This window comes from Salvelinus alpinus, chromosome 29, assembly GCF_045679555.1.
Source record: "Salvelinus alpinus chromosome 29, SLU_Salpinus.1, whole genome shotgun sequence".
NCBI lineage: Eukaryota > Metazoa > Chordata > Actinopteri > Salmoniformes > Salmonidae > Salvelinus > Salvelinus alpinus.
In genome coordinates, this window is record NC_092114.1 from 23491325 (window position 1) to 23518181 (window position 26857).

Here is a 26857-nt window from a genome sequence, read left to right on the forward strand (position 1 = left end):
CTGTCTGTCAGCGAACAGGAAATGAGAGCAGAATGCAGAAGGTCACTCTGTTTCATTTCATAAGAAGGGTGGCTGTGCCCTCCACTGGCAGAGCAGCTCAACTGTTGATCTCAGAGCTGAGAGGTTAGAGTAGAGGTGACAGCTCATGTCAGGGGGATTCAGGGAAGGCAAGGAGGTAGAGCAAACCAACCTGTTTTCTCTCACTAGGCTTACTCTTCACCACTGTCCACATCTATCTATTTGTCTCACTCTCAGCAAGATCCACCAGTAAGAGACTGCCTGACTCAGGACTTGTTTGAAATGTTTGAATATTCATATTGGAATTGCTCATTTTAGAAATTCCTTTTTTGTTGTTGTATCTTTATAATGTTAATGTGTTTTGAAGTATTTTCACCTGTAGAGAAATAAACCTAGCTAGGGAGTAGCTGAGCTCAATTGGTAGGGGCTGGGGTTATAACACAAGTCCTGCCCCTTCCTAAAATGGGGGGATGAGAGGGTATAAAACATATAGCGGTGCCCAGTCATGCAGAAGGAAGTCTAAAGCCCTGGGTGCTACATGCTGTATATGTCTACTCCTGAGTTCCCCACATAGACCTTTAGAAAGAAACATGTGGTCACGGTGAGTAAACAATGAACAGCTGCAAATGTTGTGTGTAATGAATGCTGAAGCAGGGAATTTTAGTCATGAAATGTTGCATCTTGGTCCAGGCGTATTGTTTTGATCAAAGCGAGAGATTTTCATTAGGCCTTGATTATGATTATTGTTATGTAATTGGTGATGTAATTGATCAATGTATGATGATTCTCAGGGTTAGTATCCACATTTCATATGACAAAGATAACTGTTTTTCAAGAGCTTGAGAATTATTTTTTGTCATCTAAATAAATGTTTGCTGTTGATATTGATGTTGTAGAATACATACTATCTGATAAAATAGCTGACAGTTCTAGTCTTAGCATTACGTTGAATGCTTCCTATTGGCTTTATTTGGCACTCTTTCTTGATTCTTCCTCTTGATGTAACACAATTGATATGATGGTGACATCTTAGATTTATGCACTGAGGACATAAAATATGATATGGATGAGAAGAATATGGACTTAACGTATGTTTATGACAGACTTATCAATCCACAATGAAATTTCACTTCCATCTGCAAAACTGTATCTCAACTAGAATCATACACTTGAGATTGGACTAGGGATATCATTTAACCTTGTTATAAAACATTTGATATTAACCTATGTTTCCGTCCATCTTTTGATATACATCTTCTTTATCTACAGAAATCTTTTAATTGCTTCTGTAGTTGTCTTTTTGGCAACAACAATTTCAACTGCTCCTGTGGAAGGTATGGAAGTAGCTAATTGAATCAAAGTTGTATTCATTGGGATATTTGAACAGGTAAACAACTCAATGCCTTCTTTCTTTAGAGAAAGAGCCGGAGGAGATAGAGGTAGAGGACGGCGAAGAGGAACTCTCAGAAGAGGAGGAGGGTATGAGATGGGAGGGAGGGAGGTTTGGGGAAGGATGAGGGAGTGGGGATGGGGGGGGGTTAGAGTCATGTGTCAGGATACCATAGGACCAGCTAGTGCTGGTACGACGAAGAGAATGGGCCTAGCCTAAATGTGACATAGTAAGCTATTAACAAACAAAAAATAATGCCCCCCCCAAGGTCAACAGAGGCCAAAACAAAGATCAATGCAGTCTTTTCTGATTATAAAATTAGGTACAGAATACATAGAGTGAGAGCGTAGAAATGTCTAATATAACAAAATAAATTCTATGGAACTAATAAAAAAGGACTAACCCTCTTTAAAGAAATGATAAAGTAATTTTTGAAGTGCACTCAGACCTATAAAGTTAATACCAATTTCCTCCACTCAAGCAGAAGGATATACACTCTTAGAAAAAAAGCTGCTATCTAGAACCTAAAAGGGTTCTTCGGCTGTCCCCATAAAATAACCCTTTGAATAACCCTTTTTGGTTCCAGGTAGAACCCTTTTGGAATCATTTTTTCTATAAGTGTAACCTTTCAGGACCAATTTTTGTATAATTTTTCGGGCACCTTTCCATTTGTGTCAATAGAGGGAACGACGTCTTCTAAATATGTGTGGAGCACAGACTTCTGGGAAGTATAGAATATGAGCATATATTTATGAAATGTCTCAACTTACTTTTCTTTTCAGATGATGATGACTCCAAGAGTCAGGAAAAGAATATGGGTGAGAAGTTAACAACTTGCCACCAATGAATAGAACATCTCTAACCTTTGTGCATAAACCAACGCCTACTTGTGTGACTAAAGTCCCATTTTGAGAGTAAACTTATGTAAATGGTTCAACTAAGAGCATAAATTTGTTTTTCCTGTTTGAATGTTTTGCATAATATTACCATAACACGTTTCAAAGACAGATGGGCCTCATTAATTCCAAATACAAACAAAATATAAAATAGTGAAATAGTGGAAATGTGAATATGATAAAGCTACAAAACAGGACATAAGAGTACATTTAAAGTAAAATCTCACATATTGTTGGTATAAAACTATCATTAATCACAAGTATGTGCATGTGCGCATGCATGTAAACCTAAAATCCTCTCTAATAGGGTATAATACCAGAATAAAGGGTTTTTATTGATAAAGACAATCATACAGATTCTCAAATAGAAGTATGTTCCTTTTCCCTTCTCTTCCCTCAAGGAATTGGAGCACAGCAAGCTACCACAGTATCTAAAGGCCTGGGTAAGACACATCTAATCCTCTCTTAGCTCAGGGGATAGGGCTTATGTTAAAAACAGAATAGCTCTTAGTTCAGTGAGTTCAACTCTGAGAAGTTCTTAGTGCAAAGTGGGGAAGTTGTCTTGAGTATAGACTTTAATCTGGTAAACGCTGCAGATTTTTCTATTAGATAGCGTATCAGGAAAGTTAATGATATGATATTCATCATTCTTGAAATCAGACCATTTGAGACATTTCTATTGAGGCTTCTTCCATAAAAGTGAGTTAAACTCACTGCAAAAGTCTGCAATATGTTTGATTCATACAATACAGGATACATATTTGTAAAGGACTGTATTGAAAGGTTTTCAATGGACTGTTAAATAAGCTTGTCTAGACTTAAAGGCTGGTTTCCTTCTAGGTTTAAGCGCTCAGCCTGGCACCTCGTTCCAGGGCGAAGCTCCGAATGGTAAGGGAGCACTTCCTTTATAACACTCAATACAAATACAATTTGTACATTTGGAAAATATTTTATAGGAACCCATTCATTTCCTTTACTGGTTTGGTAAGCGTACGGGCTGTAAATTGGTTGTGTAATTGGTTATAAATGGGTATTGTGTGTAGGCTGATCTTGTAAATGTATTAAGGACATTTCACATCAGAATTAAGACAAATCAGAAAAGAAAAGTCTTACGATGACTCTCAACATAAAATCCCTCACGAATTTGTGCACCCCTTCTTCCTGCAGGACATAAACTCAATGGGGATAGTGCCATGCAAGCTGGGCCTGACCGTGAGTCAGGCTCCATAATATGTGGCCGTTTTTTATTATTTATTCCAACAAAAACTGTCTTACAATCTTACATATATCTTTTCCTACGGGATATTGAGAAAAAAAATAAAAATTACAAAGCGCAGAAATGCACCGTTTTCACATATGTAGACACTGGTATTGGGCTGGAGAAAATGAAATGATGTTGAAAAGTGGGGGAATTGCCTTTTAACACAGGAAGCCCAATTCTGATAATTGTGTAACTTATGAATTGAATTTGATTTATTTGGGTAAAAGACACAGAGAACAAAATGTACAATGTGGACCTAAAGGATAACACTTAAAAGGGGCAGCAGGTAGCCTAGGGGTTAGAGCGTTGGTCCAGTAACCAGAAGGTTGCTGGATCAAATCCCCGAGCAGACAAGGTAAAAATCTGTTGTTCTGCCCCTGAACAAGGGAGTTAACCCACTGTTCCCCAGTATGCAGTCATTGTAAATACGAATTTGTTCTTAACTAACTTGCCTAGTTAAATGAAGGTTAAATATATATATATTAATTAAAACACTTGTTTCCAAAGTGGTCCTTGATGGTGATATATAATATAATGAAGACAAAACAACCATATAACATTCATTTATATTGACATCCTAAAAAGTGTCACTATATGTTTTGACCAATCACATCAACTCTTTTGACCATATTTGGGCAAAATATTAGAATTGGGGTGCCTGTGTAAACGCAGCCATGGTGGAATACATTTGTGGAATGAATGGCCTGATGTGTTCCTATCTCCTTCAGGTAATGGTGGTGGTGGAGGAGGAGGGGGAGGGGGTGGTGGAGGAGGAGGAGGTGGAGGAGATTCACATACTTCACCCTCTGACCCCAGCTCCCATGGTAAAGCCTTGTTCTGTTATCTACTTTATTCTGAACTGTCATGTTAAGTGATACAAGTTTTGTTTAAACAATCAGTTTTTACTTATTTCTTAACATCCCCTGTCTTTCAGATGCTTCTTTATTTCTTAACATCCCCTGTCTTTCAGATGCTTCTTTATTTCTTAACATCCCCTGTCTTTCAGATGCTTCTTTGCCAGGACATGCAGGTTCCTCTTTAGATACCAGTATTGCAGGTCAAATTACTTATTATACATTTTTTATTTTTAATCAAGTCATATAATATTTACATTTACATTTACATTTAAGTCATTTAGCAGACGCTCTTATCCAGAGCGACTTACAAATTGGTGCATTCACCTTATGATATCCAGTGGAACAACCACTTTACAATAGTGCATCTAACTCTTTTAAGGGGGGGGGGGTTAGAAGGATTACTTTATCCTATCCTAGGTATTCCTTAAAGAGGTGGGGTTTCAGGTGTCTCCGGAAGGATTTGAAGTGATATCTCCATTGAATCTATCTAATAAACAGTGGTAAGTCTTTATCTACTGTAATTTGATGAAAAGTGTTTTGCTTTCATTGCAGGTCCCAGTTTGGATCCGAGTCAAACAGGTAACGCTACACCCGCTCTCTCCACAAGCATTGAAGTAGACCAAAAAAACACCTGGATGTTTTACAAGCTCTGTCTGGATGGCGGTGGTTTGTCTCTATTGGGGAGGTTGAACTATTGATCTCTTGGCAGGTGCAGGGGGTCATGGCAGTTCAGTGTCACACGTGCAAGCCCCAGGTAATCTCTCTGCCTTGCCTTGGTTCAATTCTATAACAATAGTCCAATAATGCATGACATAAAACCTGGATGAATTGTATTAACAGTAAATCAACATGAATATCTTTGCTGAAGCTGAATTTCAACATAATTATTTTAGGAAAAGTGGTTGTCCACCCAGGAACAGTGGTTGTCCACCCAGGAACAGGGGTTGTCCACCCAGGAACAGGGGTTGTCCACCCAGGAACAGGGGTTGTCCACTCAGATACAATCTCTCACGGTAAGTCATCTTGGTCTACATTTGAAGAGTTTATTTCCAAAATGCTATATGCACAATTTTTTCACATTTGTGTTTTTTCATCAGAAATGATTGCTTATGGGTATATACAAGTGTGTGTAAAATATGTCTGTTCTCATATTTTACATTTATAGATTTTAGATGTGTATCAAAATGTATTTTTTTGCAAAATGATTATATCCATTGTTTAACTGGAATGGAATGTTTGTATGCTGTTTACTGTGGTTGTCTCACCTAGCTATCTTTAGATCAATGCACTAACTGTAAGTCGCTCTGGATAAGACCATCTGCTAAATGACTCAAATGTAAAATGCTAATGTTTTACATACATATCTCATATTACTGTACATTTCTTTATAAAAATATGTGTTTATTTGTTACATTTGACTGTGCAAAACCTAGCAGTACTACTTATTGCTCTGAGAGAATTTTGAATAAAAACATAATTTGTTGTTGATGTCATTGAACAACTCCACACCCTGATTATACAAAAAACACACCCATCTCTTTCATAATTTCTTTAAACAATAAAAGCTAATTTCCCAACATTTTTTTAAATGAAAATGGATAAATAGCATTTTGTAATGAAACTCTTAATTTGTTTGTATAAGCATATTTCAATGGTCCCTTGCAGTGATTAACTTTGTCTTATGTTCAATGTGTTTACCTTATAGGCTCAATGGGACAAGCAGGAGGGAGCTCCACTCTCATCATTATCCATGAGGCTCATCCACAGCCTGCAGGTATCATTCACTACATAAAGCCACAGAAAGTTCTGGTGACAGACCTGTGACAAACAATCATATGCAGTTATGAGTTATAACGACCAATAATAATGTCACTCAGTCATATGTAGCAAACCGGTAACTAACAATCAAGTGAATGTGTGGGTTTGGATAAGGACCATTGATAACACATAGTCAGGAACACTTTGTCTTTAATATTTAATTTTAGTGTCAGCCCATCAATAAATGTGCTGACACTAAACATTATTATGGTAAACATTATTATTAGGCTGCAGTCAAATGGCCAAATCTCCCTCTCCGAAAATCTAGTGTTTCTATGTCAAACCGTTTTGTTATATTTCAGTCTTCTTTGATGTATATAAAGTGTAATATTGGGATGCAAACTCAATATGTAATACATTTCAACTTTATATCTGACATGGTACAGGTGTCAAAAGGTTTTAAGCCCATAACCATGTGTGTGAGGTGTATACTTCTTAGGAGGCTGCCGAGGGAAGGACGGCTCATAATAATGTCTAGGATGGAGTAAATGGAATGGTATGAAACACATAGAAACCACGTGTTTGATGTGTTCAATATAATTCCATTGATTCCATCCCAGCCATTACTATTAGCCCGTCCTCCACAATTAAGTTGCCACCGGCCGCCTGTGGTATACCTTGTTTCAAAGTAGATTTGTTTAAGACTACCAAGAAACACTGTTTGACCCTGATTTACCCCCCTGCAGTAAAAGGTTATTAATAATTTACATTTCCAAGACACTCTGTATATTATGTACAGTATGTAAAGTACATCACAAATATGATCCACAACTAGCATGCTTACAATGTTTAAATCAAGGCAGCAATGTATTGTTATTACAGGTGGCAGCATTCATACATTTGATGCTGCTGGCTATCAGACTGAGGCTCCAAGTAAGTGCATCCTGACACTAAAGAAGCAGACAGACACTATCACCATGAATGGAAAAACATCAGTTTACAATAAATTACATAAATGAAGAATGAACAACACAGGCACACAACTGTATAGATGTAAGATCTTCATTTGATCAATCTCTGGTTGCTGAAAGTTTTCCTACATCGCAGGAAATGCCAATTAGCTTCGTGATATATATAAATTCCCTGAAAACCTACACTAACACACGGTTATATTAACAGTATTGCACTTTTCACGTAGCCTACTTTTGGCCAGCTAATAGCCTAACCACCGATAAATCAACATTATGAATTAAAAGTAAAAATCGTGTTGCTGCAGGATTATTTTTGCTGTGACATCATACACTACCGTTCAAAAGTTTGGGGTCACTTAGAAATGTCCTTGTTTTTGAAAGAAAAGCACATTTTTTGTCTATTAAAATAAAATAACATAAAATTGATCAGAAATACAATGTAGACATTGTTAATGTTGTAAATGACTATTGTAGCTGGAAACGGCTGATTTTTAATGGAATATCTACATAGGCATATAGAAGCCCATTATCAGCAACCATCACTCCTGTGTTCCAATGGCACATTGTGTTAGCTAATCCAAGTTTGTCATTTTAAAAGGCTAAGTGATCCTTAGACAACCCTTTTGCAATTATGTTAACACAGCTGAAAACTGTTGTGCTGATTAAAGAGGCAATAAAACTGGCATTCTTTAGACCAGTTGAGTATCTGGGGCATCAGCATCTGTGGGTTTGATTACAGGCTCAAAATGGCAAGAAACAAATAACTTTCTTCTGAAACTCATCAGTCTATTCTTGTTCTGAGAAATGAAGGCTATTCCGTGCAAGAAATTGCCAAGAAACTGAAGATCTCGTACAAGCGCAAACTGGCCCTAACCAGAATAGAAAGAGGAGTGGGAGGCCCCGGTGCACAACTGAGCAAGAGGACAAGTACAGCTGAGTACAATCGAACCCACAAATGCTGATGCGCCAGATACTCAACTAGTCTAAAGAATGCCAGTTTTATTGCCTCTTTAATCAATTTCTAGCACTGACTTTCCTAGCACTGACTTTCCAGCACGGACTTTCTAGTGCTGACTTTACTAGCACAGACTTTCTAGCACTGACTTTCCTAGCACTGACTTTCATAGAACTGACTTTCCTAGAACTGACTTTCCAGCACTGACTTTCATAGAACTGACTTTCCAGCACTGACTTTCTAGCACTGACTTTCCTAGAACTGACTTTCTAGCACTGACTTTCTAGCACTGACTTTCATAGAACTGACTTTCCTAGAACTGACTTTCTATCACTGACTTTACTAGCACTGCCTTTCTAGCACTGCCTTTCTAGCACTGACTTTCATAGAACTGACTTTCCTAGAACTGACTTTCTAGCACTGACTTCCTAGCACTGACTTTCCTAGCACTGACTTTCTAGCACTGACTTTCCTAGAACTGACTTTCCTAGAACTGACTTTACTAGCACAGACTTTCTAGCACAGACTTTCTAGCACTGACTTTCTAGCACTGACTTCCTAGCACTGACTTTCCAGCACTGACTTTCTAGCACTGACTTTACTAGCACTGCCTTTCTAGCACTGACTTTCTAGCACTGACTTTCTATCACTGACTTTCTAGCACTGACATTCCTAGCACTGACTTTCTAGCACTGACTTTACTAGCACTGACTTTCATAGAACTGACTTTCCTAGAACTGACTTTCTAGCACTGACTTTCTAGCACTGACTTCCTAGCACTGACTTTCCTAGCACTGACTTTCCAGCACTTACTTTCTAGCACTGACTTTACTAGCACAGCCTTTCTAGCACTGCCTTTCTAGCACTGACTGTCTAGCACTGACTTTCTAGCACTGACTTTCCTAGAACTGACTTTCCATCACTGACTTTCTAGCACTGACTTCCTAGCACTGCCTTTCTAGCACTGACTTTCATAGAACTGACTTTCCTAGAACTGACTTTCTAGCACTGCCTTTCTAGCACTGACTTTCTTAGAACTGACTTTCCAGCACTGACTTCCTAGCACTGCCTTTCCTAGCACTAACTTTCTAGCACTGACTTTCATAGAACTGACTTTCCAGCACTGACTTTCTAGCACTGACTTTACTAGCACTGACTTCCTAGCACTGACTTTCCTAGAACTGACTTTCCTAGCACTGACTTTACTTGCACGGACTTTCTAGCACTGACTTTCCTAGCACTGACTTTCTAGCACTGACTTTCATAGAACTGACTTTCTAGCACTGACTTTCATAGAACTGACTTTCCAGCACTGACTTTCTAGCACCGAGTTTCCTAGCACTGACTTTCCAGCACTGACTTTCTAGCACTGACTTTCCAGCACTGACTTTCTAGCACTGACTTTCTAGCACTGACTTTTTAGCACTGACTTTCCTAGCACTGACTTTCTAGCACTGACTTTCTAGCACTGACTTTCATAGAACTGACATTCTAGCACTGACTTTACTAGCACTGCCTTTCTAGCACTGCCTTTCTAGCACTGACTTTCCTAGAACTGACTTTCCTAGAACTGACTTCCTAGCACTGACTTTCCTAGAACTGACTTTCCTAGAATTGACTTCCTAGCACTGACTTTCTAGCACTGACTTTACTAGCACTGACTTCCTAGCACTGACTTTCTAGCACTGACTTCCTAGCACTGACTTTCCTAGCACTGACTTTCCCAGCACAGACTTCCTAGCATAGACTTCCTAGCACAGACTTCCTAGCACTGACTTTACTAGCACACACTTTCTAGCACTGACTTTCCAACACAGACTTCCTAGCACTGACTTTACTAGCACAGACTTCCCAGCACTGACTTCCTAGCACTGCCTTTCTAGCACTGACTTTCATAGAACTGACTTTCCAGCACTGACTTTCTAGCACTGACTTTCCTAGCACTGACTTTACTAGCACTGACTTCCTAGCACTGCCTTTCCTAGCACTAACTTTCTAGCACTGACTTTCATAGAACTGACTTTCCTAGAACTGACTTTCCAGCACATACTTTCTAGCACTGACTTTACTAGCACAGCCTTTCTAGCACTGCCTTTCTAGCACTGACTTTCTAGCACTGACTTTCTAGCACTGACTTTCCTAGAACTGACTTTCTAGCACTGACTTCCTAGCACTGCCTTTCTAGCACTGACTTTCATAGAACTGACTTTCCTAGAACTGACTTTCTAGCACTGCCTTTCTAGCACTGACTTTCTTAGAACTGACTTTCCAGCACTGACTTTCTAGCACTGACTTTCCTAGCACTGACTTTACTAGCACTGACTTCCTAGCACTGCCTTTCCTAGCACTAACTTTCTAGCACTGACTTTCATAGAACTGACTTTCCTAGAACTGACTTTCCAGCACTGACTTTCTAGCACTGACTTTACTAGCACTGACTTTACTAGCACTGACTTCCTAGCACTGACTTCCTAGCACTGACTTTACTAGCACTGACTTCCTAGCACAGACTTCCTAGCACTGACTTTACTAGCACTGACTTCCTAGCACTGACTTCCTAGAACTGACTTTACTAGCACTGACTTTACTAGCACAGACTTCCTAGCACTGACTTCCTAGCACAGACTTCCTAGCACTGACTTCGCTGATAGCTGCTGTACTGAGGAAAAGTTGTGCTTACTATCACTGTGTTATCATATGTGGTCGCCTTACCTAGCTACCTTAAGATGAATGCACTAACTGTAAATCGCTCTGGATAAGAGGGTCTGCTAAATGACTAAAATGTAAATGTAAATATTATTGATAAAGACATGTATTGTAATTGTATGTGTTTCAGCAAGTGAGACTGAAATAGAGTCACCTGAGTATGACACACCTGAGTCACCTGAGTTTAATGGTAAATATGTCAGATAAGCAATTGTTCTATTTATTTTAGCCACATCATGTACCTGTGAACTGTGAAGAACACAAGTATCTTACACTCCTTGGTATAATCCTACAAAGAACAGAAGTGTCATGGTATTTATTGGATCTCAATGTTGTTTCCAAGGTAATGGTCACAAGCTGCTGATTGGAGGAGCAGTAGAAAATGGACATGCAGGTAAGGAGGACTTCATCGCGCTTGATCAAAAAACATGATGGAGTTTGGCATTTGTGAGGCCATTTTGATTGTCAATGTCTTCCTGTGTCTCAGCTACACCTGTAGTCACTGACCTCTTCATCGAGGACACAACTCACATGGATCCCACAGGTAACATCTTGCTGAAAATCCGATAAAGTTTAAGTCATGTGCTTGTTTGTTTAATGATAGGGCAAATGAGTAGACGATAGAATGCCTTGATACTTTTTAACAGGTTCAACATTTCAGGTGCTATGGATCCACTTGGTGCAAGTTCTCACCTGGACAATACAGGTGAGTGTCCAGGTGAGGGTGCTATGTTTCATGCTTGGCTCCTGTCTGGTATATTTACTTGCTTCTCCATCATTTCTTCACTTAATTCCGTATTGACATTCAGGTATTATCGACCAATCCAGCCATGACTTCCTCATTGGTTTAATGGGTGAGTGTTTGTAAGAACTTATCTTTGATGTTTATTTTTAGGTAAATCAAGTTTGTTCTTGATTAACTGTATGTCGTTCCAGGTGGTGTGGGGGATCCGTATGCTTCTGACATCCATATCGACATCTCAGGTGGGTTTGTCATCATAGCCCTTCTGTGTCTGCTTTCTGTTGGATCTTTTCTGACTATAAAGAATCTCTGTTTTTCTTTGTTGAATCAAAAATATCTAACCAACACTGCTCTGTTGATAGATCACACCGGAATGACTTCTCAATTAGACTTAATAGGTATGTTTCTTCATCCAAGCCTCCCTTAGTCCCTTCACTTGTTTCCTTGAAAGAAATGCTACAATGCAACACCTTTGGGAGAGTTACTCTGTGGGAGAGTCCCTCTAATTTATATCAGATTTAAGCTATATTTAAACTGGCACAGATAATGTTATACTACACCTCTAAAGCGTCATTTTATTTAAGTACCTCTCTGTCCGAGGGGTTAAAACAGCAAGCCACAAAATCCACTCTGAGGAGTTTATATTCCATATTGTGCTAGTTATCTGTGCTGCTGCAGAGTAAATCACTGTTACAGTTATTCTTGCTTTTGTAATAATTTACTCAAGGAAAACTGCTTTAAATCAGGTTTGATATATATATCATTGGCTGTCTGGCGCTCTCTGCTCTCTGCTCTCTCTCTCTCTCTCTTTCTGCTCTCTTTGTTCTCTCTCTCCTCTCATCCAGCTGTGGGTTCAGGTCCAGGACCGGCATTGTCGTCCAGTAGCAGCCCGGGTCCAGACGTTCCACCAGGTACCTACTGGCACGCCTTCCACCCTCTGCCAGGTCCTGTAAATCACTTCACGCCTCCCTCTTGTGTCGTCCCTCATCCTCGCAGGCTCAGTTCTCTACCTCACCTCGGAGAGAGCTCCTCTCAGGCTTGTAATCATGACAGAGATTTCAGAGTGTCCCGGAGAATTTACACCCCAATATTTTTTTTTACTCCAAGATTATCATTGGGTCCATATGTTCCTGTCTGTGCAGACAGCGAGTTATTTGTGTAGCTGTGCTTGTGAACTTTGTAGATCTTGACATTGTTTATTTTCACGGCTTCACTGTAGACTTTATGTCTTGGTGGAGTAGCACCGCCATCACTGATGAATGGGGTCAGGCATGGCCTCTAAGAGACTCTATTAGGAGGGATGCAGTGCAACAAGAGATGAGGGTTCTCATGATTCACATAATACAATAATTGATCTTCTTTCTCTGTGTGTCTGATGTTCTTCCTCCAGGTCTTGGAGATCACATAGGTCTAATAAGTGATTTTACAGGTAGGCATTGTGAGCCACAACTATTCATTATCTAATAAATAGATTATGATTCACAGTTGAACATGTAAACAGTAGTTGTGGGTGAAAGCAAATAGGGTCTGTCAACTAGTTTGTATCTCTGTCCTACTTGTGGTCTCTTTTTATTTGCAGGACTTACTGACTACTCAGGGCCTGACCATCCATATCTGAGCTCCAGTTTCGATGGATCTCACCACTCAGCAGGTGATCATGCTGGTCTATCCGATACTACAGGTAAATACACTGAAATAAATCATCATCTCTGTAAGAGGATAGTGACCAAGATGGCATGGAAAAGCTTCATCTCAGTTTTTCTCTCCAGACCACCCAGTAGCAGTGATGTCACATACTGATTATTCATCATCGCACATTGACCACCCAGGTAGGATCACACTCAGGACTAAACATAACATACCCCTGTTATAGGTGATCTTCTGTAGCTCAGTTTATAGAGCATGGTGCTTGCAATTCCAGGATAGTGGGTTTGATTCCCGGGACTGCCCATACGTAAAATGCATGACTGTAATTTGCTTTTAATAAAAGTGTCTGTTAAATGGCATATATATATTTTGAATGAAATACATTATACTATGAATGTATTTCAGAGAGTGGTTTGGATGTGTCCAGCTCAGACAGAGGAAAATAAAGGATGATTAAGATAATGTCAGCATAAATGAACATGTATGTTGCAGGGAATGGTCGTCAAAGCCAGGTTACAGACACACATGGAGGTGATCATGCGGTCAATGATGTGCATCATGATGTAACAGGTATGTCTACCCTAAAGGTACATGGAAGCCAGTAGGCCAAGGCCAGCCTGGGTGCCAGTCTGTTTCTACTCTCCTGCCAACTCCTAATGGAATTGTCATGCCAAACAATTAAACGTTTCGCTTCCAATGACAACGGAGTAGGCAAAAGCAGCAGTTCTGGGACCAGGCTAGGACTAGGCTATAACCAGGGGTAGAGTATTTGCACTTGATGGAGCAAAACAAATGCCACATGCATTATTTGAGAAGCATTGAGGATATATGCTTGATATACTGAATTCATGTGGTCATTTATCCCAATACGCCTAATGCAAAAGCCTGCCAATACAATGGTGTATATGACAGTGTTTTTGCTTTTCAGATCCATCTGGGCAGCATATTGTGTCTACAGACGTAGGCCTACTAGATGCTGGTAACTCAGTGTTTGAATTCTCCATTATTTACAAACCTATTTCAGTGCATTTGTTATTCATAAACACATTTTTCTGTCTGCTTAATTGCCTGCTGTATGTGCAAAATAATGGATTGGACCTCAGTTGTGTAAAGTACTTAAGTAAAAATAGTTTAAAGTACTACTTAAGTAGTTTTTCTGGGGTATCTGTACTTTACTTTACTATTTATATTTTTGACAACTTTTACTTTTACTCCATTACATTCCTAATGAAAATAATGTACATTTTACTCCATACATTTTCCCTGACACCCAAAAGTACTTGCTACATTTCGAATGCTTAGCATGACAGGAAAATTCATGCACTTATCAAGAGAACATCCCCGGCCATCCCTGCTGCCTCTGATCTGGCAGACTCACTAAACACAAATGTTTTTGTAAATTAAGTTGGAGTGTATCCCTGCCTATCTGTAAATTTGTGCCATCTGGTTTGCTTAATATGTGAAATGATTTATACTTTTACTTGTGATACTTCAGTATATTTTAGCAATTACATTCACTTTTGATACTTAAGTATATTCAAAACCAAATAATTTTAGACTTCTACTCAAGTAGTATTTTGCTGGATGACTTTCACTTTTACTTGAGTCAATTTCTATATATCTTTACTTTTACTCAAGTATGACAATTGGGTACTTTTCCCACCACTGTTGGACCTGTTCTGGTCTTATTTTATGTCTTGAGCAACAATTGTCTCACAGAACTATAACCTTTGTGGAAAATAAGTGTCATGATGGAAAATAGGCTTCACCAAGGCCAGTGCTGGCTAAATAAATACCTCCTGAAAAATCCCAGGATGTCTATCTGTCAGAGTAAAGTATTCTATGCTTATTTTCACACAGGAAAATATACTTAAAAAAAAGTATTTCCAAAATGTTAGCCATCACCACTCACCAGTCAGCTTTTCTTCGTCCCTTAATTTCTGCAGGTGAGCACGGCGTCGTCTCTCACCACGACGACATGGGAGGTGAGTCCTACAAAAATAGAATCAATGATTGTCCTACATTTAATTTGCCAAGTGAAACATTTCTGAAGGCATCACTTTTTACAATGTTGTTGTAATAGTGTTGTAATAGTGTTTCATCATGAGAGCTCACGCTGTAATTTCGCGGGTTGAGTTCTAATTTTGTGGTTCTTCAGCTGTTACAGACGGGGTCGCTGTTCAGCATCATGATGACGTTCACACCGTCAGCCCTCAAACAGATACCACAGGTAAGCCACCACCTTGAAATCCTACAGTGAGCTTTCAGGAAATTGGTAGAATTTGGCTAGGCCTACTAATGTGTTTCTATGAGCAGGGCTGTCTGACATGGCCACACAACTTCCCTCTACAGGTAGAACACCCTGTTGACTTTGACTTTGTTTGCTTATCTTTTGTATACTATACATGTTAAAAGATGCACTATGCAGGTCCCTGGATAAATAAAGGTTAATAAACATTTTAAAAAATGCATAAATCTCTCCGCCATTTCGTGTCGCCCAAAAAGTTACATATTGCAGCTTTAAGTTACTGATAATGGAGAAAATAAATTAATAGTTTACCTTCACAAGTAGAGTCTGAAATATTCTGTGCACAGGTACAATGATACAGGTGTCAATGTGTGAACAGGTGCGGCAGAAGAACTTGTAACCAGCTCACATACACAGATAGATATCACTGGTAAGGATTTGAAGTGTACGTTTCTGTTTACTATATATTGTAAACATTTACAAGATCAAACAAGAACATCCCGTTACTACACTGGGTGACATCTGATAAAACATATTTAGTAGGCTATTCAAACAAATAGATACTTAATGAAGTTAATCTAACAGCCATGTGGTAACTCACGTGTTTCTCCCTCTCCCTAGCCCTTGGGGTGAACGTGTACAGCGCCAGTGCACCAGGGACGCCCGGTAGGCTACGCACTTGTCTGATGATCAAGCAATCATTGTCTCACCTGCATATTTTTAGAGCTGACACACTGCTTGCCGCTGCTTCGCGAGTTACGCCAACATAAATGTAACACTCAGTGCAGAGCCGGCTGAGCTGGGGCCAGCCTGAGAAGGGGAAGGCAGTAAGGAGAAATAAAGCTGTCACTAACACAGAGCATATTGTGGGAAACAGCATTCAACCACACATTTTCTTAGATTTTCTCTGGAACAGTGTTCTGGAGTAGCTTAGAAAAGTCTAGAATAGGTACACAATCCAAGTAATATATATATACAGTACCAATCAAAAGTTTGGACACACCTACTCATTCAAGGGTTTTTCTTTATTTTTACAATTTTCTACATGAAAACTATGAAAAAACACATGGAATCATGTAGTAACCAAAAAAGTGTTATACAAATCAAAATATATTTTATATTTGAGATTCTTCAAAGTAGCCATACTTTGCCTTGATGGAAGCTTTGAATTCAAGGCACACTTAACCAGCATTGCTACCACAGCATTCTGCAGCGATATGCCATCCCATCTGGTTTGCGCTTAGTGGGACAATCATTTGTTTTTTAACAGGACAATGACCCAACACACCTCCAGGCTATGTAAGGGCTATTTGACCAAGAAGGAGAGTGATGGAGTGCTGCATCAGATGACCTGGCCTCCACAATCACCTGACCTCAAACCAATTGTGATGGTTTGGGATGAATTGGACTGCAGAGTGAAGGAAAATCAGCCAACAAGTGCTCAGCATATGTGGGAACTCCTTCAAGACTGTTGGAAATGCATTCCAGATTAAGCTGGTTGAGAGAATGCAAAGAGTGTGCAAAGCTGTCATCAAGGCAAAGTGTGGCTACTTTGAAGAATCTCAAATATAAAATATATTTTGATTTGTTTAACACTTTTTTGGTTACTACATGATTCCATATGTGTTATTTCATAGTTGTGATGTCTTCACTATTCTACAGCCTAATTCTAAATAAATTAAATTGTTATTTTTTCCTCATCAATCTACACACAATACCCCATAATGACAAAGCAAAAAAAGCATTTTTTTTGTGCAAATGTATAAAAAATACAAAACTGAAATAACACATTTACATAAGTATTCAGACCCTTTACTCAGTATTTTGTTGAAGCACTTTTGGCAGCATTTACAGCCTTGAGTCTTCTTGGGTATGACGCTACAAGCTTGGCACACCTGTATTTGAGGAGTTTCTCCCATTCTTCTCTGCAGATCCTCTCAAGCTCTGTCAGGTTGGATGGGGAGCGTTGCTGCACAGCTATTTTCAGGTCTCTCCAGAGATGTTTGATCGGGTTCATTACCGGGCTCTGGCTGGGCCACTCAAGGACATTCAAAGAAGCCACTCCTACCTTGTTTTGGCTGTGTACTTAGGGTCGTTGTCCTGTTGGAAGGTGAACCTTCGCCCCAGTCTGAGGTCCTGAGCGCTCTGGAGCAGGTTTTCATCAAGGATCTCTTTGTACTTTGCTCAGTTTATCTTTCCCTCGATCCTGACTAGTCTCCCAGTCCCTGCCGCTGAAATGGTGCCAGGTTTCCTCCAGACTTGACACTTGGCATTCAGGCCAAAGAGTTCAGTCTTGGTTTCATCAGACCATAGAATCTTGTTTTTCATGGTCTGAGTTCTTTAGGTGCCTTTTGGCAAACTCCAAGTGGGCTGTCATGTGCCTTTTACTGAGAAGTTGCTTCCGTCTGGCCACTTTACCAAAAAAGCCTGATTGGTGGAGTGCTGCAGAGATGGTTGTCCTACTGGGTTCTCCCATCTCCACAGAGGAACTCTGGAGCTCTGTCAGAGTGACCATCGAGTTCTTGGTCACTTCCCTTACCAAGGCCCTTCTTCCCCGATTGCTCAGTTTGGCCAGGCGGCCCGCTCTAGGAGTCTTGGTGGTTCTAAACTTCTTCCATTTAACAATGATGGAGGCCACTGTGTTCTTGGGGACCTTCAATGCTGCGAAAAAATTTGGCTACCCTTCCCCAGATCTGTGTCTCGTCACAATCCTGTCTCTGAGCTCTACGGACAATTCCTTCGACGTCATGGCTTGGTTTTGGCTCTGACATGGACTGACAACTGTGGGACTTTATATAGACAAGTGTGTGCCTTTCCAAATCTTGTCCAACCAATTTAATTTATGACAGGTGGACTCCAATCAAGTTGTAGAAACATCTCAACGATGATCAATGGAAACAGGATGCACCTGAGCTCAATTTTTGAGTCTCATAGCAAAGGTTCTGTACTTATGTAATAAGACATTTCTGTTTTCTATTTTTATACATTTGCAAAAATATCTAAACCTGTTTCCACTTCGTCATTATGGGGTATTGTGTGTAGACTGATGAGGATTTTTATTTTATTTAATCAATTTTAGAATAAGGCTTTAACATTACAAAATAAATATATATAGTATAACAGTGTAATATCCCCTCTTATTTGAAACATGGTTAGATGAGGTGGCTGTGACCAGTGGACTCATAAACTCTACAGTTTCATTTTAACCAATGACATAATACATGATTCACTCACACGCATACGTCCAGACGAGGAAGGTGATAAGTATACATTTTTCAATTTCAGATTCTGTGCTTGGATTTGGACATGACACTACAGGTAAAATTCAATTTTCAACAACATATCCGAAGTGCTAGATTTCTAAACCAGACAAGGCCCCTCACACAACACACTTGTAACATCATATACTCTGTCTCTCAGTTGTTGCAGAAGCACACAGTGTCTTCATTCAGACCGATTCCCCAGGTAAGTCTACACACACACACACACACACACACACACACACACACACACACACACACACACACACACACACACACACACACACACCAATCTTATGACCTTAACATTTCAGAAAAAATAGATACATTTCCTCACATCACACACACTAGCCTCCAAAAATATAGTGTGAATGTATGCAATACCATATGTATGTAATACCATGTAATACCAATGTCTGTAATACAGACGCCAAAGTTGGCAGGGGTGAGCGAGGTTCCCTTACCACTCATTACTCATCAGAGATAGAGTACTATAAAGAGAATAGTGTCCCATAGTTCCTGTTAAAAAGCATTGCACAATATAGGGAATAGGGTACCATTTGGGACACAGCCTTACTATACACTGTCAGTCACTAAATAACAAAACGAAACGCCTTAACCTCTCTAGGCTAGATGGCATGCTACCGTCCCACCTGACCAACATCCAGTGAAAGTGCAGGGCGCCAAATTCAAACTACAGAATTGTAAATATTTAACATTCTTGAAAATACACATGCAATATGTAAAAATAAAGCTTAACGTCTTGTTAACCCAGCCACGGTGTCAGATTTCAAAAAGGCTTTACAGCGAAAGCAAACCATGCGATTATCTGAGGACAGCACCCCATCAAACAAACACAGACAATCATATTTCATCCCGCCAGGCGCGACACAAAACTCAGAAATAACGATATAATTCATGCCTTACCTTTGAAGAGCTTCTTCTGTTGGCACTCCAATATGTCCCATAAACATCACAAATGGTCCTTTTGTTCGATTAATTCCGTCGTTATATCTACAAAATGTCTATTTATTTGGCACGTTTGATCCAGAAAAACACCGGTTCCAACTCGCGCAACATGACTACAAAATATCTAATAAGTTACCTGTAATCTTTGTCCAGACATTTCAAACAACTTTCCAAATACAACTTTAGGTATTTTTTAACGTAAATAATCGATAAAATTTAAGACGGGATAAACTGCGTTCAATAGCAGATAAAAACAAAGTGGAGCGAGCTTTCAGGTCGTGCGCCCCAACCACAACAGTACACTAGACTCGACCCTCGTTCTGAACAGCCCTACTAGGAAAAACATCAACCAATTTCTAAAGACTGTTGACATCCAGTGGAAGCGATAGGAACTGCAAGCAAATGCCTTAGAAATCTAGATCCACATAGAAACCTCTGCCCCCACATAGAAAATACTGCCCCCTAGCCTAGAGAGTCACCATGTTGAATCTATCTTTTGTATCGTAGTCACAGCTGATGCACAAGGATCCACTCTACAGGCTTCCAGTAAGTTGGTACAGTATATTCATTTACACAACCCCTTGACCTTGCACAAGTATCTGTTGCTCCTAAAGGCTTGATGAAATGAAAAGTAGTGGTAATAATCCTTTGATCTTGGAGAATTAGCCCAGAGCAGGGGTGTCAAACTCACTTCCTGGAGGGCTGTGTGTCTCCTATTTTTGGTCATTTTCTTTCAATTCGTATCCAATTAGACCTAGAGAGGGGAGTTCCTAACCAATAAATTACCTTCATCAATCAATGATGTACAAGAGAGGATTGGAAACTTGCAGAAACTCAGCCCATCACAAATTTTGTTTGACACCCCTGCCATAGATTAATTCACCAATCAATAAAATGTATTTACAGCCCAACAGTTGCCATAAAGTGCTTTACAGATCTTTACAGTTAACCATAGTCTAAGTAGTGATAGACATGAAATGGTGTGAAATGCATTGGCATTGACGACAGACAGCCCTGGTTGTCCCGTTCACGGTGGTCTCCCCCTGCTCTGTTCGTAGGGTCTGTGTTCATGCAATGTCTTTGTCCAAACAGGTCATCCTGGTGTAACAGAACAGACACAGCCTGCTGGTAAGCTTCATAAGAGTTCAGGTTTAAACTCTGTTACATGGCTGCGTTTATACAGGCAGCCAATTCTGATCTTTTTCTGATATTCTTTTTAACCAATCAAATCAGCTCTTTTGCCCATAATTAGGCTAAAGATTAGAAAAGGGCCTGCCTTTGTAAACACAGCCTTATACAGATGTCTCAGTAATGTTGATATCTAGCTATCTATCAAGTTGACTACAAATGCTGCGTTTACACAGGCATCCCAATTCCAATCTTTTGCCCTATTATTGGCAAAAGAGCTGCTCTGATTAGTTAAAAGACCAATTAGTGAAAATAAAGATCAGAATTGGGCTGATTGTGTAAATGCAGCAAAAGTAATTGAAATAGCGAAATGGATCCATGTGACAAATTTAGCAGTTTTAGTAAAGGTGATAATTCGTTGTGTAGGCTAAATGGGTAGTACGGCCTATAAGGCTCTGTTTACATAGTCACCCTAAGAACCCAAAGCAGATTTTCTTTCTATATCCAATCTTTTTTTCTGACTGTCCACACTCAGTTTTATATGTGACCCATATCAGATTTGCACATTCACACTGATGTAGCCTCTGAAGTAGCACACAAATATAGTTAATTTCCTGTCACTGTTCTTTAAAATTTGGGGGTGGTTGTCATAGTAACGCATGAGGTCACGTATGGAGGATAGGTTTTTGTATCAGGATTCAGATCCATATATGGAGGTAGTATAAATCGGAATTTAAAAGATCAGATTCCATGTGTTGTTTTTGCTGTTTACACATTAGATAAAAGATCAGATAGGTATCAGATATGCAAATAATTGGCAAAATATCTGAATTGGGCTGCCTGTGTAAAAACAGCCTAACTTGTTATTTAGCACAGGATTGCACAGCTTTCAGATGTTACAATGCTGTGTCATGACAGCATATATTGAACCACTCAGTGAACAGATGCTCAAGGGCTCTTTTCTTTCCTCGGTTTTGCTTGCTCTTTCCAGTTTCCGCAGCTGAACAGTACAACCCATCTGGTCAGGGTCCTGAAGGTAGGTTTCTCAGCTCCCTATAACTTCTCTCTCGTGTCTCTCTCTTCTTTTAAAAACATTATTAAATTACAAAAGCCTTGTTTTATTTACATGATGTACTCCCCTGTCAAAACACATACAATATCTTATAACTAATAATTTTTATTACACTGTATTAACTACAGTAGTAAGATGGCAAAGTTTCTGACTGCAAGGTTTCAGGTGATAATACAGTGCTGTTAAACTGTACCTTTGAAAGAGAGACAAAGGTAAGCTCTTGATTGGTACTACAAGTATAAAAATTGTGAGCAAGTAAAAATGAAGGACACTAAAGTAGTATTACTGCCTCTGAGGTAGGACTAAATGCTACAGTATACTGCTAATATACTCAATATGTTGTAATTCTACAATATATTGCATTACAATTTTTAACATTAAAGGGATAGTTCACACAAGTTATGGATTTCTGTCTCGTCCATAGACTGCTCTCCGGGTAAGGAAACCAAAATGTATTTTAGTAATTTGGATGAACTATCGCTTCAGTCAGCTCTTAGATAGATGAATTACAGATATGTGTGTCAGAGACTAAAATACATCTTCACTTCTGAAGGTGCAGAAAATGTGGAACTGGAGGATACCTGCTGACTTCCATATGAAGCCTCGTGTCAAGTTTCTACGCTACAGATTTCAGTGTACGGACCAGTCTGCATGGCAGAGAAACAGTGATCCAGCCCACTAGCAAATCTAGTTGTTTGTGTCTATGTTTGTTTGTTTGAACTTTGTCTATTTAAACTTAAAGATGACACTGTAAGTAAACTTTTTGCGCACTTGTTAATAGACGTTTTGTTTCATTCGTTGCATATATGACAAAAAGACAAGAGGGTACTAAGGAAAACCCTCTGACTCAGATGACTATGGCTCATACAAAAGCGTCATCCCTATGAATATTGTTGTACAAAAGCTCAAACAATATACTGAATCTTTATGAAGCTTTGTTATTTTGTCATTTCCGCAAGTACTGTATTTCCCAGTTTAGAAAATGTGAGAAATATTCATTTTGTGTCAGAAATTGTACATTGCGAAATGTATATCAAAGTAATCTCTACATTAAAAGGAACATCTATTTTGAACATCAAACTCATTTTTCTCCATATTTTTCACATACGGAAGTGGGGAGCACTGTTTATGCAATCCATGTGCCTGTTCAACTGATTAATCAGCCATTATTTACAACTAAAATATAACCTTAAATGCAGTAACGTATTATGGATATACAAATAATTTATTTCAAAACAACCATGTTTATTTAAAACATACCATACACAAAATATTGTTCTCATGCGTAATTTGGGTTTCTCAGGCTGTGCCATTGTGTTATGGTGGAACTGGTAAAAGTGCTTAACAATGTACAATTCAGCACATCAATATACCCCAATACATCCCCTTTCTTAAAAGAAGTTAATTACAAAAAAAACCAGTTTGAACAAACTTAAAACAACCTCTGGGGGAAGTATGCGTAAATTCACAAAGTTCCTCACACTTGAACCAAGATTCAATGATTCATTTGTTTTCCTAGACAAGGATCTGACTATAAAATAAGACCGCTGGAGGGAAACAGGCTTCCAGATGAGAAATGAATAGCATATGATTGATAAGACATTGGAGGATATACAGTGCACTCGGAAAGTATTCAGACCCCTTTACTTTTTTTTACGTTACAGGGCTCCCGAGTGACGCAGCGGTCTAAGGCACTGCATTTCAGTGCTAGAGGCGTCACTACAGACACCCTGGTTCGATTCCAGGCTGTATCACAACCGGCCATGATTGGGAGTCCCATAGGGCGGCACACAATTGGCCCAGCATCATTTGGTTTTGGAAGGTGTAGGCCGTCATTGTAAAAAAACTTGAAAAGCCTTAATCTAAAATGGATGAAATAAAAACATTTCCTCATCAATCTACAAACAATACCCCATAATGACAAAGTGAAAACAGGTTTTTGGATGTTTATTTTTTATTTATGAAAAACAAAACAGAAATACTTTAATTTACAAAAGTATTCAGACCCTTTGTTATGAGACTCAAAATTTAGCGCTCAGTGCATCCTGTTTCCATTGATGATCCTTGAGATGTTTCTACAACTTGATTGGAGTCCACCTGTGGTAAATTCATTTGATTGGACATGATATGGAAAGGCACACATCTGTCTATATAAGGTCCGACAGTTGACAGTGCATGTCAGAGCAAAAACAAAGCCATGAGGTTGAAGGAATTGTCCGTAGACCTCCGAGACAGGATTCTGTCGAGGGACGGTACCAAAAAATGTCTGCAGCATTGAAGGTCCCCAAGAACACAGTTTCCTACATCATTCTTAAATGGAAGCGGTTTGGAATCACCAAGACTCTTCCTACAGCTGGCTGCCCGGCCAAACTGAGCAATTGGGGGTAAAGGGCCTTGGTAAGGGAGATGACCAAGAACCCGCTGGTCACTCTGACAGAGCTCCAGAGTTCCTCTGTGGCAATGGAAGAACCTTCCAGAAGGACAACCATCTCTGCAGCACTCCACCAATCAGGTCTTTATGGTACAGTGGCCAGACGGAAACCACACCTCAGTAAAAGGCACATGACTTTGGTTTGGCAAAAGGCACCTAAAGACTCTCAGACCATGAGTAACAAGATTCTCTGGTCAGATGAAACCAAGATTGAACTCTTTGGCCTGAATGCCAAGCGTCACATCTGGAGGAAACCTGGCACCATCCCTACGGTGAAGCATGGTGGTGGCAGCATCATGCTGTGGGGATGTTTTCAGCAGCAGGGACTGGGAGACTAGTCAGGATTGAGGGAAGGATGAACGGGGCAAAGTATAGAGATCCTTGATGAAAACCTGTTCCAGAGCGCTCAGGACCTCAGACTGGGGTGAAGGTTCACCTTCCAACAGGACAACGACCCTAAGCACATAGCCAAGACAATGCAGGAGTTGCTTCGGGACAAGTCTCAATGTCCTTGAGTGGCCAAGCCAGAGCCCGGACTTGAACCCAATCAAAGATCTCTGGAAACCTGAAAATAGCTGTGCAGCGACGCTCCCCATCCAACCTGACAGACCTTGGGAGGATCTCTAGAGAAGAATGGAAGAAACTCCCCAAATACAGGTGTGCCAAGCTTGTAGCGTCACACCCAATAAGACTTGAGGCTGTAATCAGTGCCAAAGGTGCTTCAACAAAGTACTGAGTGAAGGGTCTGAATACTTATGTAAATGTGATATTTCAGTTTTGTATTTTTAATACATTTACAAACATTTCTAAAATACTGTTTTTGCTTTGTCATTATGGGGTATTGTCTGTAGATTGATGAGGAAAAAAACAAATGTTATCCATTTTAAAACACGGCTGCAACATAACAAAATGTGGAAAAAGTCAAGGGGTCTGAATCCTTGCCGAATGCACTGTACAAGGAATCCTGCTTTAAATTCAAATAATTTCTATCCCAAAAAGCAATCCACATAATGGGATGTGCTGGCTGGTATAGAAGGATTAACCCAGCATATTATGTCAATCTCTTGTCATATACAGAAAGCATCTTAAAAGCAGTCTATTGTACACTTGTACAAAGGACCAGTCTTAAGTCAGTGGATTCGGTTTCAAGAAATCTAAACCAAATCAGTTCGATTTGATTTCAAGACATGAATGCTTACTGTGAACAAAGGCAGGTGGGTTATCTACTAGAAAACTCGATGCCATTCAGATGTCTGACGTGTAATATTTTATTGACAGTTGGTCATCTAGTCTTTAAGAAAAAATGCTTAAAGAAAAAAATATGAATTGCCATTTAATACTCAATGTTTCATTATATTATTAAAAAAATCAATATGATTTTGTCATCCAGACTATATGCATGTGAACATTGACACTTCTGAGGGCTAGAGTAAGTAGTATTTGGTGTTTTGGAGAACTCTGTCTAAAATAAATTAATGTATGGTTCTTTAAACAACAAGTAATAAAATGGAACAATCTTAGATACGACAGTATAACTATAAGGTGCTGAAATACCAACAGCATTCCATTATGAATTATGCAAGGGAAAATGTCAAAGAAAACACTTCCTGCATCTAATGTGAATAAAACAACATATTGGTGCAGCAAAAAGATTCAAACACTTAAAAAAAATGATGATTAAGGTACTATCCTTATATCAATAGGTGAAAGCGCAAGAACCTAAACATTAAAAAGAAAAGAAACAAAAACAGTTTTTTTCTAGAAACAGTCAAGCCACATCCCTTGGATAGTGAGTCTAAAAGAACAGAGTTGACAAGAGAGAAATGATTCAGGTGGAGTCTAGTGGACCACGCACGCACACACCTTTGAAATGTATTAGATCTTTAACCTTTAGTATAACAAAAAAAATATTCTGCATACTTCCACTTTTAATAATTAAAGGAGCTTGGTGAACAATGCTTAAAACTTGACCTAGTAATGATTATGATTGAGCTTTATTTATGTCCGCCAGTAAGATCACAGATAATTCAACCCAGGAAGTTCTTTCCATGGGCTGAATAAACCATGCCAGTCGAACATTTGGTTTGATTCATCTAAGCAAAATTCTTTCAATAAGTAGTTTAAGCCTTAAAATGAATGAAAATCAATAGCTCAGAGAATAATGAACACCATAATAATAAATGTTTTAACAGGTTGATTTTTCATCATCTGCACATTAACATAATGACAAAAAACAAAAAAAACAAAAAAACACTGCAATACATCACTTTATAAAAAAAAACGCTTTAGGATAGTTTGGGCTTGTCTGGTGCTGCTGTGTGGTAGTCGGTAGTGAGGAGCGAGATGGTAGGGTCTTCTTCAGGGTCCTGGTCCTGGGTGAAATACGAGTCCCCCTCCAGCAGAGTGGGGAGGTCCGCTCCGCCATTCTCATTGGTCAGTGGGTCAGTCAGTAGCATTGGCTGGGAGGTGTACTGGACCAGCTGCTTCCCTGCTTTAATCAACATAGAAAAACATGAAACTATGATCTATGAAGACAGCAAGATCTTTT

At 39.4% G+C, this 26857-nt stretch overlaps 2 protein-coding genes across 17 annotated transcripts in view; one reads left to right on the forward strand and one right to left on the reverse strand.

The window, feature by feature from the left end:
• Positions 1 to 510: 510 nt before the first annotated feature.
• Positions 511 to 22958, forward strand: LOC139559332 (uncharacterized). 13 transcript variants are annotated; one of them, XM_071375239.1, is made up of 37 exons: positions 511 to 619; positions 1288 to 1352; positions 1435 to 1497; positions 2191 to 2226; positions 2706 to 2747; positions 3145 to 3192; positions 3472 to 3516; positions 4294 to 4389; positions 4572 to 4622; positions 4975 to 5001; positions 5132 to 5176; positions 5316 to 5435; positions 6128 to 6196; positions 7063 to 7113; positions 10943 to 11002; positions 11156 to 11206; positions 11300 to 11356; positions 11474 to 11530; positions 11622 to 11666; positions 11749 to 11796; positions 11917 to 11952; positions 12400 to 12498; positions 12945 to 12983; positions 13134 to 13235; positions 13324 to 13383; positions 13694 to 13771; positions 14130 to 14180; positions 15148 to 15186; positions 15360 to 15431; positions 15829 to 15879; positions 16071 to 16115; positions 18735 to 18767; positions 18870 to 18914; positions 20186 to 20224; positions 20771 to 20806; positions 21798 to 21842; positions 22432 to 22958. In XM_071375239.1, exons 1-37 carry the CDS (start codon positions 609 to 611, stop codon positions 22464 to 22466), a joined length of 1992 nt encoding a protein of 663 aa, XP_071231340.1. In that variant the 5' UTR covers positions 511 to 608; the 3' UTR covers positions 22467 to 22958. The 13 variants fall into 13 exon arrangements, with proteins under 13 accessions (XP_071231340.1, XP_071231343.1, XP_071231342.1 ...); XM_071375242.1 differs by having other exon boundaries at positions 12400 to 12465; XM_071375241.1 differs by having other exon boundaries at positions 11474 to 11518.
• A 144-nt stretch (positions 22959 to 23102) lies between these two features.
• Positions 23103 to 26857, reverse strand: part of LOC139559333 (heat shock factor protein 1-like) — a 35595-nt gene continuing 31840 nt past the window's right edge. For 2 of the 4 annotated variants that reach the window (XM_071375256.1, XM_071375254.1), the window contains one exon: positions 23103 to 26797. In XM_071375256.1, coding sequence (XP_071231357.1) covers positions 26595 to 26797 — 203 coding nt within the window. In that variant the 3' untranslated portion in view covers positions 23103 to 26594. Of the gene's footprint in view, positions 26801 to 26857 lie in introns of all 4 variants that reach the window. The other 2 variants (XM_071375255.1, XM_071375253.1) reach the window with 1 other exon arrangement.

Excerpts from the sequence above, each read along its gene's own strand:
- LOC139559332 (XM_071375239.1), top strand. Across the intron at positions 1,498-2,190 it reads ACTCTCAGAAGAGGAGGAGG|ATGATGATGACTCCAAGAGT; the intron begins GTATGAGATGGG and ends TTTTCTTTTCAG. Across the intron at positions 12,984-13,133 it reads TCTAATAAGTGATTTTACAG|GACTTACTGACTACTCAGGG; the intron begins GTAGGCATTGTG and ends TTTTATTTGCAG.